Source organism: Chlamydotis macqueenii, chromosome 15 (assembly GCF_036417535.1).
Source record: "Chlamydotis macqueenii isolate bChlMac1 chromosome 15, bChlMac1.mat, whole genome shotgun sequence".
In the NCBI taxonomy this organism is placed as follows: Eukaryota; Metazoa; Chordata; class Aves; order Otidiformes; family Otididae; genus Chlamydotis; species Chlamydotis macqueenii.
In genome coordinates this window covers 17922182-17932764 of record NC_141570.1, presented here as the reverse complement: position 1 = coordinate 17932764, position 10583 = coordinate 17922182, and the positions used below count along the sequence as shown (strand labels likewise).

The following is a 10583-nucleotide window of genomic DNA, read 5'->3' as shown; positions in this document are numbered from 1 at the left end:
TTTCCAGGTTGGATGTCTCTTCCCTTAGAACTCAAACCCGTGCGTTTCTCTTGGAAGCAAACGGGCCCTTGGGACCCCAGGATTTTCCTGACCTGGATAGGATGAGGGACGCTTCCCGGACGGCTGCGGGCTCACGGGCGCTGCTCTTTGGGAAGAGCTTCAACTTATTTCTAAGTGACGGGGGGCGAGGGGGGAACTTCTGAGTCTAGTCACTTTATTTCGGTTCACATGCCACATGAGACTGAAATGTATTTCCCCTCCTCCGTCAAATCAGCCATCTGACTAACGGCTTTTCATCGTCTCCTCTTCTCCCTCCCCCACGTTGTCCCGTCCCGTTCCCCCTCCCCGTGTCCAGCCCCCCTGTCCCTATCTCCCTGCCCGCGTAGCTGCCCTCCCGGGATGCCATGTTGCTCGCAGGCTGCGGCGGGGATCACGCGTGCGACCGGCGACGCGGAGGCCGCCCCTGAGCCCGGGCACCGAGGGGCGCGACATGCCCGCGGCCGCGGCATGCCCTGCACCAGCACCGGCACGGCCAGCACCGGCACCCGCGGCACCCGCCGCCGCTCCGTCTCCTGAGGCGCTGGGTACGTGGGATGGCGCCCCGCGGCCGCCAGGGGGCGCCATCGCGCCGCCACGGCCGGGGGCGCTGCCCGGTGCGGAACCGGGAGTTGCGGGGGGCGGGGGGGTAGGCGGGTGCGGGGTTTGTTACGATGGCTGCTTCTTGGGGTCTGAAGGAGGATGTGGCGGCTTCGTGTCTGCGGGCGCGTGGGTTTATCTCTACCCGTGTCCGCGCTCTCCCCGGTGCTGCAGCCTGGGGAACCAGCCCCGCAGTGCGATCCCTTAGGGAAGCATAGTGCCACTGATTTGCGGTTAAATGGTCTCTCAGGTGCTCATCTCCTTGTCTGCCCCGAAAGGTGATGATACAGCAAGCCCTTGTCTTGGTGTGCGCTTTCAGCGGCAGATGATTCTGATTGATGATGGAGATAGGGCTGGCAGGAGGAGAGGGGAGATCGGAAAAATGCCACCCCTGATTGGCCAGCCCTCGCCAGTGTTTTCTGCATGACGCTCCGCAACAAGCTTAGCTTTATGTGGCACAGGGACTCCCTTCTTGCAGCAAGCAGAGCGCCAATTATGGGGGAGGAAATCCCCTAGGGCACAGAAACAAAGGGAGATCTTTCAGAGTCAGACCTGCTCTCCCTCTTCACCCTCCTTCAGATAGTTCAGTTCACTTCTATGGCTCATCTCTCTCCCCGTCCTACTCTGTCTATAATCAGCCCCCTACAGATTCGGTGAAGACATGAAGTAAACCAATGCAGTGATGCTCATTTATGGAATATCCTCCCCTTCTACATCAGCGACAACTTTGTGTCTGAGATCAGCAGTTCTGAGATGCTTAAGTGAATGCCGCGTAAGAGGAGGGAGAAGAATTAAGACAGAATATTGTGCTTCTGAAACTGTTCCAGAAATGCAGTAGACTGTGCTTGAGCAGCAGCTGTCTAGGAGAGATCTTCAGAAATAAAACAGCATAGTTCTGGGATGCTTTGAGATTATGGAGTACGTGGACTAGCATTTTCAGCTTGCTTTTCTCATTTTGAGCTAAAGCACCTCTTCCTATTAGACTGTGACTAAAATTTTAAATAGATGTTCAGGAGAAAATAAAATAGATTTCTGTGTTTTACCTGTTTTAGGATGGCAAGGTTAAAGAAAAGGATGTCAGTTCTTTTAATGATGTCAGTCATTTTAATTTTGTTGTCTATCCAGCAGGAATTTTAATGGGTCTTTCCTCTGAACTTGTGCTACATTTTTTTTTCCTTACTTAAGGGAGACCACTTGTAATACTTCCATTGGCAAGCTGACATTTGAGGGGTACAAGAGGCTTGAATTGAAACGAAGGTGAACAATGCATTATAAAATGCTACTGAAGTTTGCATTGTGTCCAAAAGCTTTTGGTTTAAAACCTTCTTTGGAGATACACAGTATATATCTTTTTCTCTCCATTTTTCTTATACAATGTGATTGCTTTTACAGGGGATAAAGCTGGCAAAGATGAGGAAAATTGGCTGTGCTCTCCTGGTACTCCAAGCTCTTCTGGCACCTTTGGATCTTGTTTGTGGAGCAGAGAAAAGTTATCCCATCCTGAACATTGCAGTGATTCTGGGAAGGACCAAGTATATCACAGAAAGAGATATCAGAGCTCTCTGGACCAGGGAAATGTCATCAGACCTAACTGTTGATGTAAATGTAGTGACCCTTCTGGTGAACCAGACTGATCCTAAGAGCATCATAACACATGTTTGCGACTTGATGTCAGGCACCAAGATCCACGGAGTGGTTTTTGGAGATGATACTGATCAGGAGGCAGTAGCTCAGATTTTGGATTTTATTTCATCTCAGACTTCTATTCCAATTCTTGGCATTCATGGTGGAGCCTCCATGATAATGGCAGATAAGGTAGGAAAATTTATTAAAAGTTTTGCTAATGTAATGTACTTCACTGTGTCATGGTGGAGCCTCCATGATAATGGCAGATAAGGTAGGAAAATTTATTAAAAGTTTTGCTAATGTAATGTACTTCACTGTGTTGGTCTCTATCATGAATAATCACTGCAAGCAGTTCAAAGAGGATCCTTCTAATTGTCTCTTTGTACTTAAAAAAAAAAAAATATATATATATATATATGGACCAGTGTCCACATTGATCACTCATCAAATATTCTGAAATATTTCAAGGTTAATTCCTGAAACTCAACTTTCTGTCCATTGTAAAAGCAATCCTACTGAAAGTTTACTCTCCAGCACACTGAATGCTGATCAGTTTAGAAATTTTACTAGCAAATATGGGTGTAAAAAAACCCTCAAAATAGTAGGTCCATAAAATGATCTTAGGGATAAGATCTAAAACTATAAGCAGATATTCTGTGGTGCCTATAAGAAATAGCAAGCAATAGACCTGAATGTATTTGAGGACAATAGTAATAACAGGACAATCATATTAAGCTAGACTTTTGTGATCCACTGCAGCCTATAAATTAAGTAGTCTTGCAAACTTGAATAAGCTGTTGTATTCACTATATTTATTGAATTAGATTTTTGCTAACCAGATACTTCTAATTTCCTGCTATAGTTCATGAAAATCCATAACGTGGTTGTCTGAAGTCTGGAGATAATGACAATTTTTTTTTTAATTGAAAAACATCTCTTTATGTAATCTGTTGCGAGACTGTCGAATGACAAAAGTGACTCATGTACTTGGTTCATCTTCCTTCACACTGTAACAGTTTGAAAAAAATCCTTGTTGGCACTGCAGTATTGATCTTGTAAAGTGATCACTACCATTTCTGAAACAGATGCTTACCACCTCGCAGGACTAAGCTCTCTGGCATGGACTGCTGCTTGGCCTGAAAGTCTGTGAGGAGCTCCTACTGTCATGTAAAAGGATAGCTGAAGAGGGAGTTTAAGTGTGGGAAATCATTTGCTGGTTTTCCAACACACAAGACTCTTCAATGTTAACTGTAACTTATTTCTGGATATTTGTACCTGTTAAGGTTTCTTATTCATTAAATATTGTTATTCCCTAAGTGGCTTTTGAATAGTACTTAAATAGTAAAGAGCTCTCTGAATCCATCTAAAAATGAAATGGTCCAGATACATTGTTTCATAGCTTGAGGGGGAAAAAGAAGCAGTAAAGACGCAATGATTGGTTAAATAGATAAATCGGCTTTGAACTTTTGAAACTTTTTACCTCTAGGAAAGACTTTTTCCACTGGGATAAGAGATCTGTCTCTCTTGGCATTTTGAATGACTTTCCTTTAAAACTTATGTCGTACAAGGGGAGGACAATAAGTGCTAAATTATAACAGAGATTCTATAACCATGGCTTTGACATCTTGATTTATATGGAAAGATCATTACAGCCAGTGCTACAATCTTAAATGTAATTGCAGTGACCAAGTTACAGAGGCAGTTATTTCATGTGCTTTTAAATTAATGTACAGGTTTACCCATCTCTATAAAGCTGGCTTTATATGTATTTAGGAATTTTATTTGATACATATTTCACTTGACTTTCTATGCCAGTATTAGAACATTTAAGGATCCCAGCCAGTGCTGAGTGATGAAACACTGGCAGAAATCCTTATGGAATCAACTTCATGCTCAGTAGCAGATGCAGGATGTTACTGATACAGATCTATTTTTTTTTTGCTTTTATGTAGGAGCCTCTAGAAAATCAAATACATCATATTTTTCTTGTCTCAGTCAGTTAATACTATTTTCGTTGTGCGCTAATATTGTCATTATTATATCACTGTCTTTGATTTTAGGGGTTGTCACAGTTTGCTAATAAAACATTTTTGTGCTGAAACTGACTTCTAAGATTTCCACTTGGGAAATCGATGTTGTTCTTTTGTGCATTAAGACAATCTAATAGAGCTGTCTTCAGCAGCTTGAATTGGCTGAAGGAATTGTTCATGTAACTAAAATTGCCTTAATTTTTAACTTGGCTTTTGCAATGTGCAATGTCTTGCAACTGGGTTTGGAACATTGCAGTAATGAGACTTGCATGTGTCACTGAATTAACCATTCATTTAGAAATGAATTCCTGGGAGCTGAAGGTGAAATTCACAGTGCTGTCATAAAGGCAGAGGAGATGAAGTCTGAGTGAGAAGGACTGCAAATGTAAAATCTGTCTTCCAAGTCAGTGTCAGGTTTTTAGCTGAAACATGTGGATTCTGGTTAAACTGTGAAGTTGATCAGTGTTTAAGGTCTTCTGTTTTGTCTCCTACATTGACATGGCTGAATGTGCAAAAAAGATGCTGGGTCCCACTCCTGCTTATGGATGTAGTTCTCTGCCACTCTAACAAGGCTATTTCATTGATGTCCTTATTGTGTGACTCTAACAGATATTTTCCTCCTCCATAGCATTATGCTGGTACTGTGTTTTAGATGACTTTTACTTCAAAATGTGTGTGTGTAGTACTTGCTTTTTTTTTGTAGTCTACCAAGCACAGCCGACAAAAAGGTGGCTCAACAGTTCAGTGAACTCTGTGCCAGGTAGTTGTTGTATGATGCTTAACTGTCCTAAATGTGAACTAAATTGAAGGCACAGAAATGACAAGTCATTTGTAATGCTCATTGTAATGCTAAAGACTTCACTGGAGTGACTCAGAGTAGATAAGCTTATCATATTCTCTATGGCTAATAAATACTATGTCAGTGTGAATTTCACAGAAAGGGTCATCTCTTTAAAAAAGAAAAAGTTGTTCTAGGTTTCTAAATATGAGATATGCCCACATTTGGAGTATGCAGTGATTAATGCAGGACATACGACTTTTGAAGTATTAAGTCCCGATGCAAACATCTGCCGTGAGCAGTGCGTAGTTTAGAGTGTCTCTTCTGTTGGTCAGCTGGCTGTACTCTGCTTCAGTTTGGTTAAAGTTTGCTTGCAGCAGCTGAGGAGATACGTTGCTTGATAGAGACTATGAAAATTGATAAGCATGTGAAGCCAACAGAACTGGAATGTTTTCTGAACCTAGCTGATCTGCCTTCACCTGACATCTGCTGACAAAACCCTAGCAATAAACCAATGTGGCACTTAGGTAGGTATGGTACCTACCTGACCCCAACCGCACTGTAGAGACACCCTTTACACAGTGCCACATGCTCTGCCTCGACCCGATTTTATCACCTGCTGTTGGCAGGAACTCTTCTGCCAATGAACTGCTACTTGGCTTTGGTCCCTAGTTCTGCCACAGGCTCAAATATATTCAGATGTGGGATAGTCTATTGAAACAAGATGAGAATTGTCTGCCAACGTGCTGTGCATCAGCATCCCTTGGAGGATGCTGTGAACAGACTGGCTGTTTATTCATCTTGTATCTGTTGACATTTGAGGGATCTCAAACCAAACATTACTTAGGAACTGTTCCCTAACTTGAGCATTTGATTTTAAACTTAGTTGTGTTTGTTTCACCACATGCTATGATAGTATTCGTGATATTTTTCTAAAACAGAACATCATGGTTACTTCTGTGAAAATTATAAAAGATTTGTTTCCTTCAAAAGTGGGGAAAAAGCCCCTATGTATTATAAATACATCAAGGAATACTTAGCTTCTCTGCTTTTGCAAAATTAAATCTTTCTGACTTCTCGTTATAAATCTTTCTGAAAGACAAAACTTGAAGCATTCTGTTGTCTTAGAAGTACTGACAGTTATAATGCGTAGCCAAGCAGCATGAAAGGTGAGGGTAATTTTCCAGAAGGGCTGTTACTACAAAGTGGTTCTTGAAACAGCTCTGGAAATGTTATGCAAAATAATTCTTTGCTTTTCCAAAAAACGTATGATATATGGTTAAATTATCATTCTTCATTATTCTTTCTGCTGATAATATTGGCAACAAACACTTTTAATTGTTTAGTATAAAATCCCTTTTGCATCTACCACCACCTTCAGCTTTCCTTTTTTACCCCTGTCCTCCTCCAAAATAGTAAATATTAAATCATAGAGCAATTGAGGTTAGAAGGGATTACTAGAGGTTGTCTAACCCAGCCCTAGCTCAACAATGCGCTAACAGCAAAGTCAGATCAGATTGTCCAGTCAAGTTTCGAATATCTCCATGGACTATGTCCATAGCACAGCCTCTCTGGGCAATCTATTCCAGTACTTAACCTTTCTCACTGTGCAAATATTTTAGTTATATCTCGTCAGAATTTCCCTCTGTACTGTGACCACAGGCTCTTGTTCTTTTGCTGGGAGTCTCCGAGTCCAGCTCTGCCTCTGCTTAGTTGTAGGCTGCACTTATACCTGTTCTTACCCATCTCTTTTCTGGGCAAGAGAGTCCCCTCAGCCTTTTCTTCCACCTCCTGCACTCCAGTCCTTTGGGCTCACTCAGGTATATTGATGTCATGTGTGGGAGAACCCAAAACTGGACAGAGGACTGCAGACATGACCTCATAAGTACCAAAGAGGGGAATAATCCCGCCCCCCCTCCCCCAAGCAGCTGGCGATGCTCTCGCTAATGCAGCCTGGTTAGGCTTTATTACCGGAAGGGTGCACTGCTGACTCATGTTCAACTCATCTGCCAGCTCCGCCCCCCCCCCCCCCCCCCCCCGCCAGCCCCAGGGTCCTATAGTGCTGCTAGGATATTTATTAAGACTGTGAGTAAGTAGTGAGTGAAACTGTACTTTCAAATCTTGTTCATTCTTTTGGTGGATATTTTTCAGCTATTTTACTGAAATACTTGCAGATGTTTGCATTACCTGTCATTTTCAGCTCATTGTAGACATAGCTGGAATTGCTCTGTTTATCCTCATTCCTGAGATACAAAAACATACCACGCTTGTGCAGCCTAGCCTTGTAACTATGACCAGAGCACACCCAGACTCCTGGCTCTGGTACTGAGAATTTACGCTCCCTTACCTGTATGTGACTTTATGCGCTGCTCGTAAGGTTCCTCTACACATTTTACAACCTTGCTGTGTGTCCTCATAGCACAGTGATAGTATTAAAAATAAAGTGGAAAGAAGTTCAAAAGCCACGCTTCATATTTGCACTATGCATAAGCATGCTTCAATTCTTATGCTTTAAAAGTTGTTGTGATGAATGGGAGGGTGTGTTGGGTTTGTTCTTAATTGTAGAATCTTTTCTGGAAATTATACTTCATGGAGTGTGCTCATCAATTCGCATGTCTTCCATATGCGTTATGTAGATTTCTGTCCAACTCATCTAGTTGACTTGTAAAAGCAATCTTGTATTTTTACAGAAAATCTTAAATTTAAATTTTGTAACTCTTTATTCCTGCCCTTTCTGATAATTGATATTAGCATGTATATGGGACTATATTCCTGAGCATATTAACTTTGGCTTTGGTTGGTACTGCAAAAGACTGGAAGATCATCAAAATGCAACGAAAATGTAGCATTGACCTCCTTTTGCAAATCTGTTTACTTGTTCATAGCCATAAAAGTCAATCTATGGGGGTTTTTTTTGTTGTTTTTTTTTTTTTTAATAATCTTGTCTTGCACATCTGTAAAGATTTTTGGAACTAGGTTGATAATCTGTGATCATACCTTTTATGCACACATGCCATAATCACTGCTATTAAATGATTAAAAACATGTTTGAAATCTGTCTTGCTCAGGTAAATGAAGTGAGTGGATGCAATATCTTTTGCCTTTCTTCAACAGGAACCAGTGATCTGAGAGCGTGAGGTGGTTATGACACAGCATGCTGGTTTACATTACTGGTCTTTTACTGTCATCACTATGAGAAAGTAAAGCTTTAACAGTGTTCGCTACAGCATTCTCTGCTTTGAGCTATGTCTCAAAACTTGGAGGAGCATTGTATTAATGATGTGAGCCTTCCTTTCTTGCTCTTTCTCTTTCTTTTTTTTTTTTTTTTTTCTAAAGGATTTTCCTATCTTTTTTTTTTAGATGATTATATAATTCCTCATTCACTTGTGCACACAAGAGTTTCCCTCATGATTTAGCAAAGGAAAACATGGAAGGTTTTCTGGAATAATGTAAGAGTAGCCTTGAACTGTTGCTCTTGTGGAGTCAAAGGGAGGGATATTTGGTTTTATTTTCCTAAGTAGAAGGAAGATAGTTTTGAAGAGATTGGGAATTTCTGTAACTAATAAGCAGATTGTAGGAAATGGAAATCTTCTAAGGTTTACTTGATTTCTGATGTAGCTCAGGTGTGGGTAATTACTATTTTTTAGCTTGTTTGAGTTGACACAGTTGCAGCTGAGCCTGTGGTGCAGGTCTTCTCATTTAGAAGAGAGGAGTGTTTGGCTTCACTTGGATCTAATAATTTGGAGCAAGAGCGATATATTTTTATCTCAAAGGTATTGTTTTCTTTCTCTTCAAACTCTCTGTTCTTACAGTTCTTGAAAATAGAAATCCATAAGTGTTTTTGTTTTGAGCAACAACAATTTAAAACTGCTAGTAAGTTACTGTTGTAGATCATCCATGCAATCTCTCCAAACTTTTGCCTGCCTATAGGTAATTATAACACAGCAGACTCCTGAGCTGTAAAAGTAGGACACCAGACCTTCAGCATGATTTTTGGCTTGCAGACATTCCTGGTGGCATCTTTGGAATTTTTTTCTATAGGACATTCTCAAATACAGAATCCAAAATTACTCCCTTTAAGCTACAAAATAATAGACTATTATAAAGTGCATAAGACATTTCTGTCAATCAGAGTATATCCAGAGAACACACGTGAATGTATTCATCCTAATAAAATTATGCAGTGAACAGAAGAGAAGGGCCTTCATATCATGCCTTCATATTATCAGGGCCTTAATATATTTTATCTCTTAATTTTTTTTGAGAGGGTGCTTAGATAATTTGAATAGTCAGTTTGTGTGTTTTATATTTGTCATTTATTTGAACTAATTTGAACAATTTAATTTGAAGAATTTATTTATAATTTTTTTGAACTTGCTTGGAAGATATCTGTGATGGTACAAAGCTTTGTATAGACGAATAGAGAAACTTTGCAGTCTTCAGCTGTTTTGATTTGTTAGAAATCTATGGTCATCTGGGCCAGCTTTGCATGTGTACTCTTTTCTCTCCCTCTTCCCTCCTCCCCCTTCCTCCTCTGCCTCCCCTCTTTCCTGGAGCTATGAAGTTGTGTGGATTTTACTGAGGGAGCCCAGCCTGGATTGTCTCCACGCCATCTGTCACCATATTGTTTGTTTAAATCCTTGAAATATTTTCTTCTGTACTTCACTGAAATAAATAAATAAAACAGTAGTAGCATCATTGGCTATTTATATTAGATTTAGACTTAATATCCTTAGGAGAGAAACCCTGTGCTTGCAACTGAGGTGCATAAGCTAGATGCACAGTTTGTAAAAATGGACATGGTTTAATTCCCTCAGTGCAGAGCTCCAGTTACGCTGCACATTCACCCTCCAACCGAGCGCCTCTCTGGCTTCCCAAGATGAAGACCTAGCTTGGGGTCTCGGCCCCAGAGAAGCGGTGCTGCTCATGGATTATGCTCAGGTCTCCCTGTTCTTTCTAGGAAAAGGTTTTGTGCTCTTGTGTAAATGCATAGCAGCCAGTAAGCATTTCTTTTTGACTATTTGCACTCAAAGAAGCTGTGCTAGAAGGCCCATGGTGATATATCTTCCTCTGTTCTGAGACTTGATATATTTGGTCAGGGAAAAATTGAGACTCTCGGACTCTTTGTGAAACCAGAATTGGAATTAAGATTGGTTAGAAGGGGGACTATTTCAGGGAGGAATTAAAGTGTGTAGAAGAAATGTAATATAGAAACTGAACAACCATCAGGAAAACTAGCTTGTTTCCTGATATGCAAAAATGATATTCCAAGTTGCAGAGGGAGCTTGCTTGGTATCCAGCAGCTATAAGTTTGTGGAATGCAGTTAATATTGTCTTAACTTTCCCAACAGCAATTTTCCCCTGTACTTTCCATGCACATGAAGCTTAAGTGATCATAAAGCCTGAGTAATTGCAAGAAGGAGGTCCCAGGTGTACAAGTTCTCTCTTACTTAGGGAAGAGCAAAATTCCTCTGGAGAAAGAGGCTGTGCCTTCTGGGACTCAGGCATGAGGG

At 41.0% G+C, this 10583-nt stretch overlaps 1 protein-coding gene across 1 annotated transcript in view; it reads left to right on the top strand.

The window, feature by feature from the left end:
* The first annotated feature begins 2046 nt into the window (after positions 1 to 2046).
* The window catches only part of GRIN2A (glutamate ionotropic receptor NMDA type subunit 2A), a 173013-nt gene continuing 164476 nt past the window's right edge, over positions 2047 to 10583 (top strand). The window contains exon 1 of the mRNA XM_086759680.1: positions 2047 to 2451. Coding sequence (XP_086615806.1) covers positions 2047 to 2451 — 405 coding nt within the window. The remainder of the gene's footprint in view (positions 2452 to 10583) is intronic.